At 41.6% G+C, this 25,860-nt stretch overlaps 1 protein-coding gene across 6 annotated transcripts in view; it reads left to right on the forward strand.

Moving 5' to 3' along the window:
* MYOF (myoferlin) overlaps positions 1 to 25,860 on the forward strand; it is a 517,119-nt gene that overhangs the window by 213,101 nt on the left and 278,158 nt on the right. For 5 of the 6 annotated variants that reach the window (XM_040361778.1, XM_040361777.1, XM_040361781.1 and 2 more), the window contains 4 exons: positions 2,595 to 2,770; positions 6,550 to 6,659; positions 6,945 to 7,092; positions 7,543 to 8,067. The exons of the other annotated variant lie outside the window; for it this stretch is intronic. In XM_040361778.1, the coding sequence (XP_040217712.1) occupies positions 2,595 to 2,770; positions 6,550 to 6,659; positions 6,945 to 7,092; positions 7,543 to 7,581 (473 nt within the window). In that variant the 3' untranslated portion in view covers positions 7,582 to 8,067. Of the gene's footprint in view, positions 1 to 2,594; positions 2,771 to 6,549; positions 6,660 to 6,944; positions 7,093 to 7,542; positions 8,068 to 25,860 lie in introns of those variants that run through there. 6 annotated transcript variants of the gene reach the window in all.

A 25,860-nucleotide genomic window follows, 5' to 3' on the forward strand; every position in this document is an offset into this window, starting at 1 on the left:
GTGGCACTGGGTCATTGGTATTGATGTTGTGACAGAAGACGGAAGCAGCCAGGTCAATTCTGAAGTGTTTAGAGATACTGTCAGCCCAGATTCAGCCAAATGCAGCGCTTCACAGTACAGATGGACTTTTGAAGGAAAAGAAGTGGAATATTCTGCAATGGCCGAGTCAATCACCTGATTTCAACCAAGTTGAGTATGCAAATCACTTGCTGAAGGCAAAACTAAAGGCAGAAAGACCCATAAACAAAGCACTATAGACAGCTGCAGTTAGAGCCTGGTAAAGCATCAGAAAGGAGGAAACCCACCCTTTGGTAATTTCCATGGATTCCAGAATTCAGGCAGTCATTGCCAGTAAGGGATTCAAAACAAAATAATAAAAATGAACATTTTATTTTATGATTCTATTAATTTGTCTATTTACATGTAAGCACCTGAAAATGGAGGGACTGTGTGTAAAAATGGCTGCAGTTCCTAAAATTTGTACGTGATGTTTGTTAAATGGCTTGAATTAAAGCTGAAAGTCTGCACTTCAAATTTATTTTGATTGTGTCCAAATATATATGGATCCAACTGTATATGTATATGTGTGTATGTGTGTGTGTATATATATATATATATATATATATATATATATATATATATATATATATATATATATATATATATATATATATATATATATATATATATATATATATATATATATATATATAACTAGCCAGGCCTCAAGAGTTACTCGCCACCAGTTGCCCCACCTAATTCATACACTGCCCTGCGCCTAATTGCACCCGTAAACACGCCCTTGTAGATTATCTCATGGAATGACAATGTTTTATGCAGAATCAAGTTACAAAATTAAATATTACCAACAACAAATTTAACAAAATGGGACAGGGCACTGGGGGCAGACCAGAGGGACAGGGCACTGGGGGCAGACCAGAGGGACAGGGCACTGGGGGCAGACCAGAGGGACAGGGCACTGGGGGCAGACCAGAGGGACAGGGCACTAGAACTGGGTCTCTTCCCCATTCTCTTGCTGTCTCCTCTGCAACTCTCATCCATCCGCTCTCTCTCTCTCCCATTCATCTCATCATCAGGAGCCTGTATGTGCGGCTCCACGCTTCAGGCTGGCAGAGAAGAGAGGAGCTGCAGCACAGCGGGAGGGAGTACAATCCAGCGCTGAGATCCACACAACTGCACAGCCATTAACACCATAGCACAGCACACATTGAGACCAGTCTGCTCACAGTGCTCAGGCTAAACTGGACACTTACATAGAGCACAAGGAGAAGAAAACTGCACAAACTAGAAGGCTGCCGTTCTCATGTGAGGGCAACTTTCAGTGAGCGCTGCACCGGAATGGTAATTTTGGCAATCCTCCACCTCACTCATTACTTTCTGCTCTCCAGCTACATTGGTCGGGGCCTGGGGGAGGGGTGCAGGCTCAGAGAGGTCATACTGTTGGGTCCCATGGCTTAATGAGAATTGTAAGTAGAGCACCTGTGTACTGCTCTGCCTGTGCGCGGCTCACCAGACTACTTTTTCCGAGCATGCAACTTTCCTCTTCGGCCGCCAATCTCATCGGGACTCTAAGTGTAGGCACAGATTGGAGGGAGATTGGTCATGCAGCCCTGTCATCACTCGCCCCCAGCTTAAATCCACTCGCCAAATGCTAGTAGGCGAGTGGAATTTTTGAGGGCTGTGTGTATGTGTGTAAATGTATGTGTGTGTGTGTGTGTGTGTGTGTGTGTATATATATATATATATATATATATATATATATATATATATATATATATATATATATATATATATATATATATATATATATATATATATATATATATATATATATATATATATATATATATATATATATTTTCTCCTTATCCTTGCAAAGTCCCTGCAAGCACAGAAAAATACCTGACATTTTTACTGAAGAACGTACAGGTTTTTTGTGGACTAAATGGTATTGGCCCTCCCAGTTAGTTTAAGTTAAGAATTAAGCAGACTTGAGGTAATAAAAGTAGTGCGTTTATGATTGGAGCAATATTTATTTTTTCCACTTTTCAAATCAAACAAAATGTTTTCAATTGCAATTTCAATAGCGCACCAAAAGGGAACAAATAGGAGAAATTCCCTGTTGGGGTTTACATACACGTTTAAGTAGCTGCACTGTAGGCATCAAACCCAATGCAGTCCTCTAATTCAACCGCAAAAAAATTGTAAAAGATGTAATTGCTTGTGTCATAAGGAAAACATGGAAGCCATTATGGGTTGCTAAGAGAGAGTTGGACATAGTTTGGAGAGTATCTGATCATTTATCATCAGTTTGTCTAGACATCTGGCCTTGTGTGGTCGGCAAAAGAAGCTGGTTGAGTGAGAATTTTGATTTTAGACTTTGGGTGGAGGACTTGATGTCAATACAATAAGTGGAACATGTATGTTCCATCCATCCAATTATACTCTCATGGCGAAATAATTTTGCAGATTGCAGAGGTTAGTCACAATAAAACATACTTGCCAATTGGAACTCTGTTTTTTTTTAACAATAAAATTCTATTTACATCGTGCCTTTTTCTTTTCTTCTGTAGGTTTTGTTGAACTTGATTTACACCGGGCCTTAATTCCAACAAAAACCTCAGAAAAATGCAAATTAGAAATGGTTGATCTTGCCAAACATTCCAAAGTGGCTTCTTTGTTCGAACAAAAGTCCATGAGGGGCTGGTGGCCGTGTTATGCAGAGAAGGATGGAGATCGTGTTTTGGCAGTAAGTATACTCATGGATTCTATTAACAGTACAACTGTAAGAGCATACTCTAATTTTTACAAAAGGGCTTGTAGCTATGGGCTTTTGTTTGCTTCAAGCAGATTTTGCATTCCCATAGAAGTCTATGAGAATGCAAAACCAGCTTCAAGCAGGTCACGTGCATCAGTTAAATTCTGGTTGATCTCAAAAGCATCTCAAACTCATTCCATTCATACAAGGCCTAATCCATATGATTTTTTTTTCACTTTTGTTGTCTGTATTTAAATATAAAGACTCATATGGGCAGTCTCGTATTTTAGAATGTCTGGTTTTGACCGGCTGCTGGAATGAGCTGTACGTTTCCCCCGTTCTTCCTTGGACTCAAAAAAGCCAGGTTTTTTTCACTGTTTAAAGGATAAGTCAACCTAACATAAGTTAAAATAAATGCATTTTTTTTTGCATATGCCTATATTGGACCTATTATTTTTCTTGTAATAGTCTGCACAACTGTGGCATTGTGAATAAGGAGTGATTACTGCGCTAAAAAAACTAAATATATAGCAATAAGATATAGCAATAAAAAGTGAGCTGCAACAAAAATGTGATATACACACAAGAATACAAAGCAATAGAAAAATAAGTTGCGCTAATAGTGAATAATTGAATATGATTATTCAATGTGATTAAGTCCGAACAATAATGGTCCAATCAAGTCCTCAAAATTGTAGTTAAAAACGTGTAGGAAAAAATGTATATTAATGCAAGTGAAGCCAACGTGATCAGCACCGGAAGGTAAATAAGATGTATGCTTACCAAAAGGCAAGCAATAAGGAGCTTGCGGCTGAACCCCAGCCAGGGCCTTTAACTGGAGCTGTAATCCAAATCTGAGGTGGAAATCCTTCCAGTGGATGGGGTAGCATAGAAATTCCGAGAGAAAGAACTCATAGTGATGTACCGAAAATATTATCATGAAGTCATATGATAGCACACCGGAATGAAGAACCTCCACCGACAGGGAACACCATAAATATATACGCTTACCAGACTGATAATACAAATGGGCTTGCGGCTGCACCCCAGCCAGGGCCTTTATGGAACTATCTCCAGTCTGTATGATAGAGGGCTCCCCCAATTTCAACGGCACAATGAACCACCGAAAAACATGAAATGAAAGGACCCAACAATAGTGAAGTACCGTAGGGAGGAGAATGTGAGGAAAAGTCTCCCATATGAATGAGCTGAAAAGGCTGTGCACCCCACGGAAAAAAAAACATGGAACCCAAACAGGAATTGCAGAGAAAGTAAAGAAATACAGGAAGGACCTTTTTTATTTTGAGGTTGATACACCCCAACACCGACAATGGAAGCTTCTTCCAGCCCTCAGTCTTCCTTTTAAGAAGGTTCAGTAGCGGTTGCAGGTTCGGTGTGTAATAGTCAAGGACTCTCGCTGATACTCTGACCATGAGATATATGAACTAGGAAACCCACTGTAAATGCATTGTAGTGTTTACAGTGGCCTCCGTGCCAGGGTCTAACGAAAGTATGGTAGATTTGTCCCAATTCACTCGCAGGTCTAAGAAAACCACGAATGTATCCAAAATACAGAACAGAGGAACCGATCTTTAAAAAAACAATAAGTTGTCTGCATGAAGCAGACTTGATAATAATATTATTATTATTTTTATTATTATACAGGATTTGTATAGCGCCAACAGTTTGCGCAGTGCTTTACAACATCAGGGGGTGTAGCGTAGTGCCACTACCAAAGGCTCCATCAGGGAGAACAAGAATGGGGAAAGCAGGCACCCCTGGAGTGTACCTCTGCCAATAGTGAAAAAGTGGGATATTGAGGACCTTTCAATGCCATCTGGGGTTTACTGTACAGTAGTGAGACCTATTGGAGCGTATAGGTATTGGGTCACACTACCACAAACACTAGTCCCATGCACCCCCAGTCAGGAGTCAAAGGCTTTGGCCATATCTAGGGACACCACTGCCCTGGTCCCAGTCGGCTTATGTGAAATCTGTAGATGTGTGAATAAACAATGGAGATTGGCATCAGTAGACTTCCCTGGCATGAAGCCAGTTTGGTTAAAATCAACCAGGGAGGAAGGAGGAAAGACTGTATTTTTAATGCAGTAGAGACATGCTTATCTGCACTGTAACATGCAAGCCCCTGCACATGTATGGTTGTGACATCTTAGCTCTGCGATCAATACCCAGAAGCTGCAAGGCTGAAGATGTCACCAACCAGCAGGGAGCTCCGGGACATTAAGGCACTGGAGAAAAGGTGAGCATAGCTCCACTTTAAGTCATCCTAGCACACAGGCACAGCGCTGAAGTGCATAGTGAGCTGGGCATGTGCAATTATTCTAAGGAAGACTGGAAGCAAGCAGGTTTATTTTATTGCAGATGAGCCATTGCATGGTTCTTCTACAATTTACTGCTACATGGACGGCCGCTTTGTGCAGAATCGTGTGCATGTGTGTGTGTGTGTGTGTATATATATATATATATATATATATATATATATATATATATATATATATATATATATATATATATATATATATATATATATATATATATATATATATATATATATATATATATAATTATTTTGAGAGGGATATGGTATATAAAAATGTGTGATTTTGCACTTCCAGGTTTTGGGCGCAAGCATCACTGTAATGTCACTGGTCCCCATAATCATGTCTGTCTGATTTTGTCCGCCGCAATATTGCAGTCTCGCTATAAGTCATTGATCGCCGCCATTTCTAGTAAAAAAAATAAACAAAAATATCATTTGAAAACGCTATAATTTTTGCACAACTCAATATGCGCTTTAATTGTTTGTTCCCCAATAATATGTATCGGAAAATGAATATTGCCCTAAATTGATGAAGAAATTGGATTTTTTTTTTTTTTAATTGTCGGTCATTCTTTGTTTCTAGCGCAGAAAAAACTGCAGTGATGATTAAATGCCACCAAAAGAAAGCTCTATTTGTGGGAAAAAATAAAATCTCATTTGGGTACAGCATCGTACGTCAGCGCAATTGTCAGTTAAAGCAACTGCCAATGTCGCACAATTACTTAATGTATCTGCATGGTACTGAACTTTGATTCAGAGGCTGAAAAACGGAATTTCTCCGGTGCTGGATATTAAATGTTTTAGATGGTAAAAGCAGTATTTTATAATGGCAATAAGGGTTCGTACATAGATCATACCACAACAGGTTCACTTGTTATAAAAAGTCTGGAGGCTAGGCTTGGTGCTAAAGATTATTTTCTTTGAGAGTGTCTTGGATGTGTGTAAAGTTATGTTTTCTTTGGATCTGACACCTTGGTCAATTCATCAAGACGTTGTGTGTGGACAGCTTGTGTGTTCCATCTGCCCTTTATTGTAAGCAATTTTAATACAGTCTATTATGTTTTATTGCAAGTTTTTCTTCATTAGAAGCTGTGCTAAGTAAAAATTAAAAGAACCCTGGAAGAGGCCCTTACCTTCTAACAAATTCCAGTCTTTTTTTTTTTTTTTGGTGGTTGCCCATTCAGGGCAATACAACTGTGCTGCTGTTTACAAGATTTCACCACTCTTAATTGAGGGCAGCAGTTTAAGCCACTTGAGGTGTCATTAGTATTGTTGTCATTTTATCCGCCCTACTTGCTTTCACACACACTGACTGCACAGTGAGAGATTTTCTTTTCTGCTTTAGACCCAGAATGCATTATTATTTTCCTAAACAAGCAGAACACGGTGTTTAGTGAGATGTCATGAACCTGTTTTCTTTTGCCAAAAGGGGAAACTTGAGCTGACTCTGGAAATTCTGAATGAGAAAGAGGCAGAAGAAAGGCCAGCTGGCAAGGGCCGTGATGAACCCAACATGAACCCAAAGTTAGATCCACCAAAGTAAGCCATTTTTCTTCTTAATCACTGGTATCAAAGTGCCCATATTAACCTGGAATCCTGTGCCAGCTCACACATGGCAATCATTAGACTGCCCATTCTGATTCGCTCACCTTCCCATCTTCTTGGACCTCTATCGTTTATTATTTTTATTTTGTAGTTATCTTGTGTGTGTTTTTTTTTTATCTCGAGTTAATTATTAATTGAATCACATTATCTTCCTCAGCTTAATGCGCCAAAGTCTTTTCCTTTGCTAGTTTGATTAATATTGTTTCTTTCAAAATGCAGCCGACCAGAAACATCCTTCCTTTGGTTCACAAATCCTTGCAAGACAATGAAATTTATTGTGTGGCGCAGATTCAAATGGGTCTTCATTGGCATCATCGTACTGCTGCTTGTTCTGCTCTTCCTTGGAGTATTCTTGTATTCATTGCCCGTAAGTTTTTATTTAAATTTTTTAAGATCTTTCAGATGACTAATTCAATCTGTCTTCTCATAACCGGTTGCTTATATTACCTCATGTTTTTAGTTTGTGTTTCGTTGGTTATCGTAAATTATATAAGATGTTTCTGCATATTCCCCAAACTTGCATATCGGATACATTTTCAACTGGTTTTATTTTGTTATAAATATTGGCCAATCTAAGAATTGGAAAAAATTCTACTCATTTTATCATTCTCTGTAGTGGTAGTAATTGGCAATACATTTGTGCCAATGTTTGGCATGAACCCTATTTTTTCAGATTTCTTTTAGAAACACAAATGACCATTCTTTAATGTTTTCCAAATTTTGTAATGAAAGTTTTCATATTTCTGCTGGTAGGGTATATTTTTAATATAATGTTTGTACATCTTGGTGATAATTCCATATATTTGTCTTTATCTAGGGTTACATTTCAATGAAGATTGTGAGACCAAATTCATAAGATGCATCTTCTCCATAATAGTATTTTGGCTTATGATGTTGGGCTGGATCCTGCAATATATTTCAAGTAGATCTAACCTTGTTCTCATGTCTGCTAAATATAATAAATTGGAGAAATCTAAAACCAAGGTTACAGAAGGTTCATGGGGTCATGACTCGTGTAGTAAGTTGTGTTTTGCCAAGAATATTTCACAAGTACACCTCAGGTGATGGATATTTAATATGTTTACTAAATTTCTTCAGAAATGCACATTCCAATTTTTACTGAAAAGCTGATCCTGAGAAGTGTAATAATGGGAGTTCTTTTTTCACCAAAGTAAATACTATTTTATAAATGTTAAAATGTGCAATAAACCCAGTGTACGTGTATATGAGAACAAAGCACAGAGCACCATTATATTCTTGTACTTTTTATATAATAATCTTACAGTTCTAGTAAAATATTGTGAACACTAAATAAAGGTTACCATGTCAAGTTTTCTATGCACGCTGTTGTCTTCTTGATATGTTCAGTAGCTTTGATTTTTAGGACCTCTTATCAGTGTTTGATTGTGGAGATCAGTTCTTCAATCATTCTTCTTTACTCAACTAGGGGTATGAACAGGTGAAACCACAGGCCCAGACCCCCAGTGCAAGATAAAGGAAGTAGCTTGCTATACCTTTTTTGCCTTGAACATGCAATGCATGCAAGATAAATAGATATTAACGGGTTAGCTCACCTTTTCTGGAGAAAAAAAGGAAAAGGTGAACTAATATTGACTGACACATTTAACTTTGCATTGAAACATTAGTATAGGTCCTCTTTTTGGCCCATTAGCTCCAGCAGTTACTTCTACTATGCCTTATCTCTATAGTCCCACTTTCACTGTTTAATGATTTTAAGGTTGCTTCCACACTGAGGAGTTTTTTCATAAAAAACAATGCCAGAGAAGCTCAAAAAAAAAGTTTTCCTTTTAAATTCTATGTATGTGTTCACACTGGGTAGGTGCACTTCTGTTGCAGTATAAAAAATCCTGCCTGCCACATTTTTCTGAGCATGTTTGACAAGTTAAAAAAAAAAAAAACACTCCTCCCCAATTGAAATGAATGGGAACAACTGCTAAAATGCACACAGTACATTTTTGGGCCACATGTTCTTTAAAAAAAACGTGTTTTACAGACCGTTTTGATGCGAACCAGTGTGAAAGTAGCCCAACAAACACTTGACTAAGCTGCAGCCAGTTAAACGTTCCTGTTGCCGTTAAAAATAAATATTCAAATTTGGACCACATTGTAAATCGTTCAGGTTTAGCGCCAAACGTTTGTGTAACGCAGTGGTAGGCAACCTCGGCCCTCCAGCTGTTTTGAAACTACAAGTCCCATGAGACAATGCAAGACCCTGACAATCACAAGCATGACTCCTAGAGGCATAATGGGATTTGTAGTTTTACCACAGCTGGAGGGCCGAGGTTGCCTACCCCTGGTGTAACATTTTACAAAATGGAAGACCATTCACTGTTAAAATACAAAGGGAATCGGAGTCAATACAAAGTAATTCTGCATACTTGTCCTGGTCTGAAGGTGGAAGCTTTACCAAACGTGTGAAAAAAACAGGATAACTGCTGTACATTGTTTTGCCTGATTTGCAAACATCTTGCATTCACAGTGGTTAAGTGGTTAGCACTTCTGCCTAGCAACACTAGGGTCATCGGTTCAAATCTACACCATGGCACTACCTACCTGGAGTTTGCATGGTCTCTCTGTGCCTGCGTGGTTTTTCATTTGGTTACTCCGGTTTCCTGCCGCACTCCAAAGACCCGCTGGTAGGTTAATTGTCTAAATTGCCACTAGTGTATGCATGTGAGTTAGGGACCTTAGATTGTAAGTGCCTTGATGGCAGGGACTGATGTAAATATACACTATGTAAAAGTGCTGCGTAAATTGGTGCTATATAAGTATATAAGTAATAGATAAATATTGCATGTGATTCATTAGGGAAAAATGTCCTAACACAATCACAGCAATTAGATGATGTCATAACACTGCTCTTATATAAAATATTCAAAATCAAAACCTGGATTTCTCCAAGTTTTGATGGAAGAATAGTACCACATGTTAGGTGGATCTACACTATATTATTGTTTTAGGACACCTGCCTTTACACACACACACAAACTTTAATGGCATCCCAGTCTTGGTCCGTAGGGTTCAATATTGAGTTAGCCCATCCTTTGCAGCTATAGGAGCTTTAACTCTTCGGGGAAGGCTGTCCACATGTTCTCGGAGTGTGTCTATGGAAATGTTTGACCGTTCTTCCAAAAGCGCCTTTGTGAGGTCAGGCACTGATGTGGACAAGACCTGGCTTGCAGTCTCCCTTCACTGGAACTGACCCCTGAAAAACCACCTCACACCATAATCCCCCCTCCACCAAATGATCTGGACCAGTGCACAAGGCAAGGTCCATAAAGACATGGATGAGCAAGCTTGGGGTAGAAGAACTTAACTGACCTCAACTTGATAAAACACATTTGGGAGGAATTAGAGGGGACACTGCAAGCAAGGCCTTCTTGTCTACATCAGTGCCTGACCTCCCATTCTCTTCTGGAAGAATGGTCAGACATACCCATAGACACACTCCTAAACCTTGTGGACAGCCTTCCCAGAAGAGTTGAAGCTGTTATAGCTGCAAAGGGTTGGCCAACTTGATATTGAACCCTACGGACTAAAACTGGGATGCCATTAAAGTTCAGGTGTGTGTAAAGGCAGGTGTCCCAATACTTTTGTTAATATAATATATATTTGGATCTCTCTGTATGTATGCAAACAAGTCCTAAATTAAGGACTTAAATATGTGCAAAAAATTGGACCTATGGTGGATGTACATGACCCTAGCTGATATTGTAACCGGAATACTATTTTAGTTTTTTTGTTTTCTAAAAAATTACCTAGGGCCCTTTTTTAAATTCAAGGCACTGGAACAAAAAGGGCCTTATATCCTCTGCTAAAAAGCCATTTTCATGTACTCCATTATAATGCTTGACAATGTGCATTGTCTGTATTCCATGCTGGTAATTTACATTGTTCATTGTCTGACAACAAGTTTCCAAACGACTTTGTTGGGTAAATTAATACGCGACTACATTTTTTTTTTCAACCTATTGGTGGAGAGTACTGATTAGAAGTCGCTCAGCTGCTGGTTTTCCAGCATGCTTGTCCAGCAAAATTGTCGGCTTCTGTTGAACAGAGTGGCATACACAGGAAGAATGTCGGCTGTTTTTTTTTTTTTTTTTTGGCCCATGTGTACGGAGCTTATAGCGGAGTACCCACTGCCAAAAAAAATGTTTGCCCGGTTCAGCAATCTATCTGTTCACAGCTAATGGCTGCAAGCGCTGATCCATGTATTCTGGTGGTGGGTGATTCCCTTGTGAGAATACAATGGAGCAGCAGCAGGGGGGCAATCTAAGCACCAATATCGCTGAAGATGGTATGGCAATCTGTCAGTTTTTTTTTTTTTTTTTGTTTAATGCGCTGGGTTGGATGAAAAAATACTTGCAGGTTCTACCAAACTGTACAAACTGTGCGGGCGTAATGTATCTCATTTACGTTACGCCGCCGCAAGTTTTTCAGGCAAATACTTTATTCACAAAGCACTTGCCTGTAAAGTTGCGGCGGCGTAGCGTAAATCACCCGGCAGGATTAAAATTCTGCGGGTAGGGGGCGTGTATCATTTAAATGATGCGCGTCCCCGCGCCGAATGAACTGCGCATGCGCCGGCCGCGACTGAATCCCAGTGCGCATGCTCCAAATGACGTCGGCAAATCGTCATGCTTTCGACATGAACGTAAATTACGTCCAGCCGTATGCGTGAACGACTTACGCAAACGACGTAAAATTTCAAAACTCGGCGCGGGAACGACGGCCATACTTAACATTGGCTGCGCCTCATAGACCCAGGGGCAACTTTACGCCGGGAAAAGCCTAACGTAAACGTCGTAACTTTACTGCGTCGGTCACGCGTACGTTCGGGAATTCGCGTATCTAGCTAATTTGCATACTCGACACGGAAATCGACGGAAGCGCCACCTAGCGGGCAAAATAAAAATTGCAGTTTAGATCCGACGGCGTAAGAGACTTACGCCTGTCAGATCGAATGGATATCTATGCGTAACTGATTATAAGAATCAGTCGCATAGATACGACGGGCCAGATTAGGACTTGCGACGGCGTACATGGCGCTGCGCCGTCGTAAGTCCTTTGAGAATCTGGGCCCTTTCTCAGTCTCTCTTGACTTGCTTGTCGGCAGTGTCATCGGAGCCCCTGCCCATGCGGGTACCTCTCGAATGGCGTGCACTCATCAATGCCCAGGACTAGGGGGAGACTACGGTCACGTGAAAAACAAAAAGAAGCATCGACCTAGAGCAATACCATAAAAAGAATCCATCGTACTCAAAGATGAAAAATGTCACAGGCATAGAATACAATCCACACCTGACGCATATCAGTCAGGTAGACACACTGACGCGTTTCGATGGACAGGCTCTCTTGCTCAGAACATTAAGGCAGTTCCACGACTTAGGGCCCTTCACGCGGGCGGATCAGTAATGATCCGCTCCACGTGTCTGCAAATGCTCAGCGGGGATCCTCCGTAAAATCCCCGCTGGGAATAAAAAAAAAAACCTGAATGTTAGGTGGTAAAAAAAAACCTTATGTGGTAAAAAAAAAAACATGAGGCTTCATTTCCATGGATGTTTTTACAGCCACTTTTTTTTGCCTTTTTTTTACAGCTTAAAAACGCCTGTCCATGTTTAAAAGAAAAAAAACGCAGCGGTAGCGTTTTTGCGCGTTTTTTGAGCGTTTTTGCGCGTTTTTGAGCGGTTTTTAACGTCTGGCGTTTTTACAGCTCCAAAGCTGTAGCTTCAGAACGCACTGGTCCTGGGTTTTTTTTGCAGCTTAAAAAAGGCTCAGCCATCTACAGCTCAAAAACGTCATGGTGGGCATGAGGCCATAGACTAACACGAAGAGCTGTTTTTAAGCTGCAAAAAATGCTCAGAAAAGTGGCTGTAAAAACGTCCATGGAAATGAAGCCTGAATGTTATGTGGTAAAAAAAAAAGACCACTGAATGTTATGTGGTAAACCGGAAAAAAATGGCCACCGCCGCGGCTGTCCTAGTATCTGCCCGCGGCACTGAATCATGACAAAGCAGCGGTAGTGAGTCAGACGTCAGGGGGGGGGGGGTGTTGTCATCAGTCACTCTGAGGAGAGGAGAGAGGCACAGCAGTGGTGACGGTGAGATCGTATTTTGCCAGTGCCTTTTGGAAACGGTAAGACTAGGAGGTGAATGTTATGGGTAAAAAAAAAACTGAATGTTATGTGGTAAAAAAAAAACCTGAATGTTATGTGGGTAAAAACAAACGTGAATGTTATGTGGTATAAAAAAAACTCTGAATGTTATGTGGTAAAAAAAAAAAACCCTGAATGTTATGTGGTATAAAAAAAACCTGAATGTTATGTGGTAAAAAAAAAACCCTGAATGTTATGTGGTAAAAAAAAAACCCTTATGTGGTAAAAAAAAACTTAATGTTATGTGGTAAAAAAAAAAACCCTGAATGTTATGTGGTATAAAAAAAACCCTGAATGTTATGTGGTATAAAAAAAACCCTGAATGTTATGTGGGTAAAAAAAAAACCTGAATGTTATGTGGTATAAAAAAAAAACCTGAATGTTATGTGGAAAAACAAACGTGAATGTTATGTGGTATAAAAAAAACTCTGAATGTTATGTGGTAAAAAAAAAACCCTGAATGTTATGTGGTAAAAAAAACCTTAATGTTATGTGGTAAAAAAAAAACCCTGAATGTTATGTGGTAAAAAAAACCCTGAATGTTATGTGGTAAAAAAAACCCCTGAATGTTATGTGGTAAAAAAAAAAAACCCTGAATGTTATGTGGTAAAAAAAAAACCCTGAATGTTATGTGGTAAAAAAAAAACCCTGAATGTTATGTGGTAAAAAAAAAACCCTGAATGTTATGTGGTATAAAACAAACCCTGAATGTTATGTGGTATAAAAAAAACCCTGAATGTTATGTGGGTAAAAAAAAAACCTGAATGTTATGTGGTATAATAAAAACCCTGAATGTTATGTGGTATAAAAAAAAAACCTGAATGTTATGTGGTATAAAAAAAACTCTGAATGTTATGTGGTAAAAAAAAAAAACCCTGAATGTTATGTGGTAAAAAAAAAAACCCTTATGTGGTAAAAAAAAAAACCTGAGTGTTATGTGGTAAAAAAAAGACCCCTGAATGTTATGTGGTAAACCGAAACAATGGCCACCGCCGCGGCTGTCCTAGTATCTGCCCGCGAGACTGAATCATGACAAAGCAGTAGTAGTGAGTCAGACGTCAGGTGACATCAGCGAGACGGCCGCCGCTAATGCTTATGGGAGCTGTAGTCCACGAGCGGCTACTTGCTGAAGCTCCCTGCTCAGGGGGGTGTGTTGTCATCAGTCACTCTGAGGAGAGGAGAGAGGCACAGTAGTGGTGACGGTGAGATCGTATTTTGCCAGTGCCTTTTGGCAACGGTAAGACTAGGAGGTGAATGTTATGGGTAAAAAAAAAACCTGAATGTTATGTGGGTATATAAAACCCTGAAAGTGTTATGCGGGTAAAAAAAAACTCTGAATGTTATGTGGTATAAAAAAAACCTGAATGTTATGTGGGTATATAAAACCCTGAAAGTGTTATGCGGGTAAAAAAAAACTCTGAATGTTATGTGGTATAAAAAAAACCTGAATGGTATGTGGTATAAAAAAAAACCCTGAATGTTATGTGGTATAAAAAAAACCCTGAATGTTATGTGGTAAAAAAAAACTGAATGTTATGTGAAAAAAAAAAAAAAAAAAACGTGAATGTTATGTGGGGGGAAAAAACCTTGTGTTAAAAAAAACCTGAATGTTATGTGGCATAAAAAAAAAAACCCTGAATGTTATGTGGTATAAAAAAAAAACCCTGAATGTTATGTGGTAAAAAAAAAAAAAACCCTGAATATTATGTGGGGGGAAAAAAAAGACCCTGAATGTTATGTGGGGGAAAAAAACCCTGAGTGCCTATTCACACCTAGGCGTATATACGCCTGAAGCGCGACGCCGCAGCAGCCCCTGATACGCTGGAGGGGTGATTTTACATTGTCGGCTATGGAGATGGTTCACATCTCCACGCCGAACGCCGAAACGCCTGAAGCTCAAAACAAGTCCCGGCCCCTTTTTTTCGGGCGGCTTCGGCGTTCGGCCATAGCCGACAATGTAGATCACCCCTTCTGTGTATGTTACCGCGGCGTATTTTACCGCGTATTGTCGCGGCAAATCGCGGGACAAAACGCCGCAATTTGTCGCGGTAAAATACGCTGCGTTACAGTGTGAATGCAGCCTAAATGTTATGTGGGGGGAAAAAAACCCCTGAATGTTATGTGGTAAAAAAAAAAACCTGAATGTTATGTGGGAAAAAAAACCCTGAATGTTATGTGGTAAAAAAAAAAAACCCTGAATGTTATGTGGGAAAAAAAACCCTGAATGTTATGTGGGAAAAAAAACCCTGAATGTTATGTGGTAAAAAAAAAAACCTGAATGTTATGTGGGGAAAAAAAAAACCCTGAATGTTATGTGGGGAAAAAAAACGGTCCTCAGGACCGTTTTCAGCGGACATGTCCGCCCGAAGATTTCTGTCTGATGGTTGTACACACCATCAGACAGAAATCCGCGCGTACACGATATGCGGTGACGTGGCCGCGCCGATGACGCAGCGACGTGCGCGGCCCTGGAAGTTCAATGCTTCCACGCATGCGTCGAATCACTTCGACGCATGCGAGGGATGGCGGCCGATCGGACCTGTCCGGTGAGTCTGTACAGACGACCGAACATGTCCGACGGACAGGCTTCCAGTGGACATGTTTGTTAGCATGCTAAGAAACATTTGTCCGCTGGAAACCTGTCTGATCCGCCGGAAAATTGTCCGGTCGGACGTACAGACGACCGAACATGTCTGCTGAAACTGGTCAGCGGACCAGTTTCAGCGGACATGTTTCGGTCGTGTGTACGGGGCCTTATGTGGTATAAAAAAAACCCTGAATGTTATGTGGTAAAAAAAAAAACCCTGAATATTATGTGGGGGGAAAAAAAACCCTGAATATTATGTGGGGGAAAAAAAAACCCTGAATGTTATGTGGTAAAAAAAAAGACCCTGAATGTTATGTGGGGGAAAAAAACCCTGAGTGCCCATTCACACCTAGGCGTATATACGCCTGAAGCGCGACGCCGCAGCAGCCCCTGATACGCTGGAGGGGTGATTTTACATTGTCGGCTATGGAGATGGTTCACATCTCCATGCCGAACGCCGAATGCCGAAACGCCTAAAGCTCAAAACAAGTCCCGGACCCTTTTTTTCGGGCGCCTTCGGCGTTCGGCCATAGCCGACAATGTAGATCACCCCTTCTGTGTATGTTACCGCTGCGTATTTTACCGCGTATTGTCGTGGCAAATCGCGGGACAAAACGCCGCAATTTGTCGTGGCAATTCGCGGTAAAATACGCCATGTTACAGTGTGAATGCAGCCTAAATGTTATGTGGTAAAAAAAAAAAACCCTGAATGTTATGTGGTATAAAAAAAACCCTTAATGTTATGTGGTATAAAAAAAACCCTGAATGTTATGTGGTAAAAAAAAAAACCCTGAATGTTATGTGGTAAAAAAAAAAAACCCTGAATGTTATGTGGTAAAAAAAAACCTGAATGTTATGTGGGGGGAAAAAAATCCTGAATGTTATGTGGTAAAAAAAAAACTGAATGTTATGTGGTAAAAAAAAAAACCCTGAATGTTATGTGGTAAAAAAAAAAGACCCCTGAATGTTATGTGGTAAAAAACAAAAAAACCCTGAATGTTAGGTGGGTAAAAAAAAACCCTGAATGTTATGTGGGGGGAAAAAAACCCTGAATGTTATGTGGTAAAAAAAAAACCCTGAATGTTATGTGGTAAAAAAAAAGACCCTGAATGTTATGTGGGGGAAAAAAACCCTGAGTGCCCATTCACACCTAGGCGTATATACGCCTGAAGCGCGACGCCGCAGCAGCCCCTGATACGCTGGAGGGGTGATTTTACATTGTCGGCTATGGAGATGGTTCACATCTCCATGCCGAACGCCGAATGCCGAAACGCCTAAAGCTCAAAACAAGTCCCGGACCCTTTTTTTCGGGCGCCTTCGGCGTTCGGCCATAGCCGACAATGTAGATCACCCCTTCTGTGTATGTTACCGCTGCGTATTTTACCGCGTATTGTCGTGGCAAATCGCGGGACAAAACGCCGCAATTTGTCATGGCAATTCGCGGTAAAATACGCCATGTTACAGTGTGAATGCAGCCTAAATGTTATGTGGTAAAAAAAAAAAACCCTGAATGTTATGTGGTATAAAAAAAACCCTTAATGTTATGTGGTATAAAAAAAACCCTGAATGTTATGTGGTAAAAAAAAAAACCCTGAATGTTATGTGGTAAAAAAAAAAAACCCTGAATGTTATGTGGTAAAAAAAACCCTGAATGTTATGTGGGGGGAAAAAAATCCTGAATGTTATGTGGTAAAAAAAAAACTGAATGTTATGTGGTAAAAAAAAAAACCCTGAATGTTATGTGGTAAAAAAAAAAAGACCCCTGAATGTTATGTGGTAAAAAACAAAAAAACCCTGAATGTTATGTGGGTAAAAAAAAACCCTGAATGTTATGTGGGGGGAAAAAAACCCTGAATGTTATGTGGTAAAAAAAAAACCCTGAATGTTATGTGGTAAAAAAAAAACCCTGAATGTTATGTGGTAAAAAAAACCCTGAATGTTATGTGGGGGGAAAAAAATCCTGAATGTTATGTGGTAAAAAAAATCCTGAATGTTATGTGGTAAAAAAAAAACTGAATGTTATGTGGTAAAAAAAACCCCTGAATGTTATGTGGTAAAAAAAAAAAAGACCTCTGAATGTTATGTGGTAAAAAACAAAAAAACCCTGAATGTTATGTGGTAAAAAACAAAAAAACCCTGAATGTTATGTGGGTAAAAAAAAACCCTGAATGTTATGTGGTAAAAAAAAAACCCTGAATGTTATGTGGTAAAAAAAACCCTGAATGTTATGTGGTAAAAAAAAACCCTGAATGTTATGTGGGGGGAAAAAAATCCTGAATGTTATGTGGTAAAAAAAAAACCCTGAATGTTATGTGGTAAAAAAAAAAAGACCCCTGAATGTTATGTGGTAAAAAACAAAAAAACCCTGAATGTTATGTGGGTAAAAAAAAACCCTGAATGTTATGTGGGGGGAAAAAAACCCTGAATGTTATGTGGTAAAAAAAAAACCCTGAATGTTATGTGGGGAAAAAAAACGGTCCTCAGGACCGTTTTCAGCGGACATGTCCGCCCGAAGATTTCTGTCTGATGGTTGTACACACCATCAGACAGAAATCCGCGCGTACACGATACGCGGTGACGTGGCCGCGCCAATGACGCAGCGACGTGCGCGGCCCTGGAAGTTCAATGCTTCCACGCATGCGTCGAATCACTTCGACGCATGCGAGGGATGGCGGCTGATCGGACCTGTCCGGTGAGTCTGTACAGACGACCGAACATGTCCGACGGACAGGCTTCCAGTGGACATGTTTGTTAGCATGCTAAGAAACATTTGTCCGCTGGAAACCTGTCCGATCCGCCGGAAAATTGTCCGGTCGGACGTACAGATGACCGAACATGTCTGCTGAAACTGGTCAGCGGACCAGTTTCAGCGGACATGTTCGGTCGTGTGTACGGGGCCTTATGTGGTATAAAAAAAAACCTGAATGTTATGTGGTAAGAAAAAAAAACCTGAATGTTATGTGGTATGAAAAAAAACCTGAATGTTATGTGGTATGAAAAAACCCCTGAATGTTATGTGGTAAAAAAAAACCTGAATGTTATGTGGAAAACAAAACAAAACGTGAATGTTATGTGGGGGAAAAAAACCCTGAATGTTATGTGGTAAAAAAAAACGTGAATCTTATGTGGGGAAAAAAAACCCTGAATGTTATGTGGTAAAAAAAAAAAACTGAATGTTATGTGGAAAAAAAAAAACCCTTATGTGGTAAAAAAAAAAAAACCCTGAATGTTATGTGGAAAAAAAAAACCCTGAATGTTATGTGTGGTAAAAAAAGAGCCCTGAATGTTATGTGGTAAAAAAAGAGCCCTGAATGTTATGTGGTAAAAAAAGAGCCCTGAATGTTATGTGGTAAAAAAAAAACCCTGAATGTTATGTGGTAAAAAAAAAAAAAAAAAACGTGAATGTTTTGTGGTAAAAAAAAAACGCTGAATGTTATGCGGTAAAAAAAACCCCTGAATGTTATGTGGAAAAAAAAAAACCCTGAATGTTATGTGGAAAAAAAAAACCCTGAATGTTATGTGGTAAAAAAAGAGCCCTGAATGTTATGTGGTAAAAAAAGAGCCCTGAATGTTATGTGGTAAAAAAAAAAAAAAAAAAACGTGAATGTTTTGTGGTAAAAAAAAAACGCTGAATGTTATGCGGTAAAAAAAAACCCTGAATGTTATGTGGTAAAAAAAAAAACCCTGAATGTTATGTGGTAAAAAAAAAAACCCTTATGTGGTAAAAAAAAACCCTGAATGTTATGTGGTAAAAAAAAAAGACCCCTGAATGTTATGTGGTAAAAAAAGAGCCCTGAATGTTATGTGGTAAAAAAAAAACCCTGAATGTTATGTGGTAAAAAAAAAAAAAAAAAAACGTGAATGTTTTGTGGTAAAAAAAAAACGCTGAATGTTATGCGGTAAAAAAAAACCCTGAATGTTATGTGGAAAAAAAAAAACCCTGAATGTTATGTGGAAAAAAAAAACCCTGAATGTTATGTGGTAAAAAAAGAGCCCTGAATGTTATGTGGTAAAAAAAGAGCCCTGAATGTTATGTGGTAAAAAAAGAGCCCTGAATGTTATGTGGTAAAAAAAAAAACCTGAATGTTATGTGGTAAAAAAAAAAAAAAAAAACGTGAATGTTTTGTGGTAAAAAAAAAACGCTGAATGTTATGCGGTAAAAAAAAACCCTGAATGTTATGTGGTAAAAAAAAAAACCCTGAATGTTATGTGGTAAAAAAAAAAAACCTTAATTTTATGTGGGGGAAAAAAACCCTGAGTGCCCATTCACACCTAGGCGTATATACGCCTGAAGCGCGACGCCGCAGCAGCCCCTGATACGCTGGAGGGGTGATTTTACATTGTCGGCTATGAAGATGGTTCACATCTCCATGCCGAACGCCGAATGCCGAAACGCCTAATGCTCAAAACAAGTCCCGGACCCTTTTTTTCGGGCGCCTTCGGCGTTCGGCCATAGCCGACAATGTAGATCACCCCTTCTGTGTATGTTACCGCAGCGTATTTTACCGTGTATTGTCGTGGCAAATCGCGGGACAAAACGCCGCAATTTGTCGCGGCGATTCGCGGTAAAATACGCTGTGTTACGGTGTGAATGCAGCCTAAATGTTATGTGGGGGAAAAAAAAACCTGAATGTTATGTGGGGGAAAAAAAAACCTGAATGTTATGTGGGGGAAAAAAATCCTGAATGTTATGTGGTAAAAAAAAAAACCCTGAATGTTATGTGGTAAAAATAAACACCTTAATGTTATGTGGTAAAAAAAAACACCTTAATGTTATGTGGTAAAAAAAAAAAACCCTGAATGTTATGTGGTATAAAAAAAAACCTGAATGTTATGTGGGGAAAAAAAAAAAACCTGAATGTTATGTGGTGAAAAAAAAACCCTTATGTGGTAAAAAAGACCCCTGAATGTTATGTGGTAAAAAAAAAAGACCCCTGAATGTTATGTGGGGGGAAAAAAAACCCTGAATGTTATGTGGTAAAAAAAAAAAACCCTGAATGTTATGTGGTAAAAAAAAAAAACCCTGAATGTTATGTGGTAAAAAAAAAAAAACCCTGAATGTTATGTGGTAAAAAAAAAAAAAAAAAACGTGAATTTCCCCGCAAACACATTTTTCACCACCGTAGAGGGCCCCTTAGGCCTTAGCAGAAGTTTGCTTAGTGCCCCAGGGAGGTCAGGATCGGCACTGGGCAGACTAATTGTACCCAATTCAATCCATCAATCGGCTTGGGTACAAACAGCATGTTGGATTTTTACATGCGATTATTGACATAGGCTATAGCTGCTAGTAATAATCACTGTGTTCTCCTGGCAGGGACAGGCACAGCACCCCAGTTCCGCCAGAGGGATCCCCCACATCAACACTGAGCCTAGGTTTCCACTTTTGCGACCTAAAAGTCACGCAATTTTGCTGAGATTTTCCCACGATTTTGATGTGACTTGAAGCAACACCTGTGTATTCTTGAGATCTATGGACCTCAAGTCGCATCAAAGTGGGACCAAAGTAGTGCAGGAACAACCCTGAAGTCGCACAGATATGAACGGTACTCATTGGAAATCATGGGGTATGACTTGTCATGCGACTTTGCAGTCCCAAGTCACATGAAAAGTCGCATTAGTGGAAACCGAGACTTGCTGTGTTGATGACAGAATCAAGTGATTTTCTTTCCTGCATTAGATTTACCAAAACTCAATTTATAGCACTACATGCAGTTGATCCATAGCTCCCAACTGTCCCTGATTTGGAACAAAGTCCCTATTTTCTCCACATGTGTCCCTCATTTTGGTCTGCTTTATATAGCAGTGTTAAATTTGGCAGCAAATTTTGATTTAGTTTTAGGCTGGATTCACACCTATGCATTTTTACTGCTTTTTGCATTTTGCAGATTTGCACTGCAGTCCATGTAACATGGTTTCCTATGGAACACGTTCTGTAGTACAAATCTGCAAAAAAGCACTTAGGGCCCTTTCACACGGGGCGGATCAGTAATGATCCGCCTCTGTGTGTCCGTAAGCTCAGCAGGGATCGCTCCGTATATCCCTGCTGAGCCGGCTGCTGACAGGGCGGTCCCCGCACACTGTGCAGGGACCGCCCTGTCTTTTCTCCGCTCTCCCCTATGGGGGGATCGAATGAACACGGACCGTGTGTCCGTGTTCATCCGATCCGCAGACGGAAGAAAAAATAGGGTTTTCTTCCATCCGCAAAATCTGATCTTTGCGGAGGCGGGTGATTACGGGTGTCAGCGAATGTTTATCCGCTGACACCCACAATCACATAGGGACCAATTTATGTCCCTTTTTCATCCGCAAACGGATGGATTAAAAAGCGGACATACTGTCCGCACGTCTGAAAGGGGCCTAAAACTGCATAGATGTGAATCCAGCCTAAGACCCCTTTCACACTGAGGAGTTTTTCAGGCGGTACAGCGCTAAAAATAGCGCTGCTTTACCGCCTGAAAAACTCCTGCCCAGCAACCTCAATGTGAAAGCCCGAGGGCTTTCACACTGAGGCGATGCGCTGGCAGGAGAGAAAACAATCTCCTGTCAGCAGCATCTTTGGAGCGGTGAGAGGAGCGGTATGTATACCGCTCCTTCACCGCTCCTTCCCATTTAAAACAATGGAAAACCGCGACAATACCGCCCGCAATGCGCCTCTGCAGAGGCGCATTGCGGGCGGTATTAACCCATTTATCGGCCACTAGCGGGGGTTAGTACCGCACCGCTAGCGGCCGAATCCCGCGGCAAATCCGACGGTATAGCGCCGCTATTTTTAGCGGCGCTATACCGCTACCGCGGCTCCCGCCCCAGTGTGAAAGGGGCCTAAGTCTTATGCCCTGTACACACGATTGGATATCTGATGGAATCTAATCCGATGGATTGTTTAGTCGGATATCCAATGAAGCTGACTTTCATCAGTCTTGCCTACACACCATCGGTCAAAAATACTACCGTGTCCAAACGCGGTGACGTAAAACACTACGACGTGCTGAGAAAAAATTAAGTTCAATGCTTCCGAGCATGCGCCGACTTGATTCTGAGCATGCGTGGATTTATGACCGATAGACTTCCACACAGACGATCGTTTTTCTCTTCCGTTCATAGACGGACACAGCCTTCTTTGACATTAGGGTTATGCTTCTTCCTACCAGGAGAGTTTAGGCAGAATTTAACAGCACTTAAAGTGTTAAAACCTTTCCTTCGTGCCGCTCCTCCCAGGGGGCGTGGCTCCCCCAGGCATAACCCACGCTTTTATTATTTTGTTCCTGCGTTTTTAAATCTTGTGATTCTTCTTTCAACAGCCAACTGGGTGACAGGCTGGGTGCTCGACTCTTGTAGTCCCCCCATGTTCGGCCATCGAGCGTGTGCCGGTCCTTAGCTCAGCTTTGGGACGTCCACGACAGGCCCCGTTGCTCCAGGGGCGGCCGGGGAACTTCGGTTCTAGGGCACACATATGACCGGTCTTTTATGGCTTTGTCACAGTGTGTCTGGCCGACAGCCATGCCGTTTACGGACATTGGTTCTGTCTGGGATACCTCCAGCCGGGTAGTCGCAGGACGGGTAAGTAGTGGCCCCTTACTCAGGTAAGTGGTCTGGCTGGTGTTTTCCCTGGGGAGGTCGACCGAGGGTCCGCCCTGCTTTCCTCTCTCCCCTTCCTCTCCCTCCTTCCCCTGACTTGGCTGTGAAGGGGGGCCTCCTGGGTTTTCTTTATTACCACCGGGGCCCGTGTGTTGTTGGGGGACTGTGTTGTTACTCTGGGGGGTGCTGCTGTGTGCTGCTTTTTTACCTCAGACGGCGGCCATCTTGGAGATCTCTTGGTCTCTTGTGACAGTTTTAGTGCTGTGAAACGCTGTGATTCTTCCCTGAGGTGACAGACACATCAGAGCCAGCACATCACACCTCAGGTTTTCAGCTCTCTCTGCAGCTGGGTGGGGTGGTGAGTATCAGGGGCCCCCATACTCTGCATTAGCTGCAAGGAGGTGACCAGTGGGGGGTTTTTGTTGTCCTGCTTTACAGGGTGGGTGACTCAGCGCTGACACTATGGAACCTAAGCCAGGTCTCCCTCTCCAGCTATGCCTGAGTTAACCCTTAACGCCCCTTCCCCTGCCACATCTGTTATGTTGGCTGTCCTGGGTTTCTTGCCAGGTTTGAAGCAGCTAGTGTCCGGATGAGGGGTAAAAAGGCCCCCTCCCTGAGCCTGCTTCTGGGGATGTCTCTGGCCGGGGCCCTGGTCAGGCCCCGACTGAAAGGGCGAAGCTCCTGCTGCAGGAGCTGAAAGAGGGGACACTTCTGAGTCCTCTAGGGACCTGGCTGAATAATTGGTTCAGGATCAGAAATTTCTCTGCGAGGCGGCCATGGATATGATCCGGGGCTTCCGTCTATGCAGTGGTTCTGCGCCGCCTTGTGTGGCTGAAGAGCTGGTCTGCGGACTAGTCCTCTAAGGAGTGAGATGTGTTTCCGCGCCAAATTATTTAAGTATAATTATAATTCACTAATGAAATCAATTAACCACTTAGTGATAAGTGAATTGCTCTCTGCTGGGAATTACTACTTAATATCCAGCTGCTCCTCTGTGTCAAAACATAAACGATATATTGTGCAATGGAATCTAATGGGGGAAGAGGGCGCTAGTAAAAAATACCTCTAATGGGGTGTTGAAAACGTGATCCCAAATGGTATATGTGGGAAATGTGTATGTGATACACTCTAATGTCTAAACAATTAATATCTCGATTTGACCATATGCAATCACTGTTCTAATATAGCACACACACTGGTGACCTCAGTGAAAGTCCAAAAAAAAAAAAAAAAAAACACTATCCAAATAGTGCGTCTTATTGCGGTACTCAAAACCATATGCAAAATTAAATAAAACAGTCCATGTGTGCTTATTGACAAATCCAAACGATCATTGGAGCATGCAAAAACGGATCTTGAGTGTTGCTACAGCCACCACCATTAATACATTTGCACCCGAAGTGATCTTGCTAAAAGGGAGGCTTACCAAAGGCAGTGGACCCCTTTCATATGAATTGGGTCAGATAAGCTGAACAAGTGTTAGTGCCTGCACACTGATGATAACGTGCAGACTGCAGATTCAATGCCAGTGATGATCAGGATTCCATCCAAAAACATTAACAGAGAGAAAAGCTATAGTGCATTACCGTTTATTTTAAAATCACATAACATGAAAAGCTGATTGGCCCCTTACTTGGAGAGTGCCTGCCCGGCACTAGGACTGCATGCGTCTAACAGGACCCTCAGCTGTGTGGGTTGCTGTGTGAAGATGCGCGTTGTTCAATTGCAGCGGCGTGCGGCATCAGCTGGTGTGCTGAGAAAGTGCCAGACTAGCCTCCGACAATTGTTTCCACGCCCCCCTGATGACGTGGAAACCCACGAAACAATTGTCGGAGGCTAGTCTGGCACTTTCTCAGCACACCAGCTGATCCCGCACGCCGCTGCAATTGAACAACGCGCATCTTCACACAGCAACACATACCATTTGGGATCACGTTTTCAACACCCCATTAGAGGTATTTTTTACTAGCGCCCTCTTCCCCCATTAGAGTCCTCTAAGGAGACCTTGGTGATGGCCTTTAAAGAACGGTCCTTTTGGGACTTCCCTGAATGGCATCATTGAGGATGCCACGGGTGGTAAGCGCATGCTGTTCCCACAGTCTGGGAAGGGCTAGGGACCTCGCCCTGTGCAAGGACCCTCCTTGACTACCTCCGAGCGTTTTTTTCGCCCGCCCTGTGCGGTGGGGGTAGGTCTACATGGTGCTTAAATCCCCGCCGCGGGGTAGCAGCGCACCTGGTACCGCATGCCTAACAAGTCTGCGGACATACCTGCTTCCGCCTGAAGGTCTGCTCCCGCCCGTGTCTCGGGTGGGAGACTGGCTTTGCACATTCGTGGCTCGGTGGAGGTCTCTCCTCTCTGACCATTGGGGTTGCGAAGTGGTTTCCTTGGGGTACAAGATTGAGTTTCTCTCTTGTCTGCCAAACAGGTTTTTTCCCTCCGGCCTCTGACCTCCTCCGGTTCGCCGGTTGGCTCTGTCAGGGGCTGTCCAGGATCTTCTGGTCAGGGGAGTGATTGTGCCTGTTCCCTCGTTGGAACGGTCTCAGGGGTTTTACTCCATTCTGTTTGTGTCCCCACGGAGGATGGGGCCCGGTCAATCCTGGGCCTCAAGTCCCTTGTTTGTTTTGTCAAGGTGCAAACTTTCAGGTGGTGTCGATTCGCTTGGCAATAGCGGCACTCCATCAGGGGGATTTTCTGGCATCCTTGGATGTCATGAACGTGTACCTGCATGTTCGCATATCCTCAAAGCACCAGAGATTCTGTGTTTTGCGGTCGGGGGGGACCATTTTCAATTGGTGTC

This window comes from Rana temporaria, chromosome 8 (genome assembly GCF_905171775.1).
Source record: "Rana temporaria chromosome 8, aRanTem1.1, whole genome shotgun sequence".
Lineage (NCBI taxonomy): Eukaryota > Metazoa > Chordata > Amphibia > Anura > Ranidae > Rana > Rana temporaria.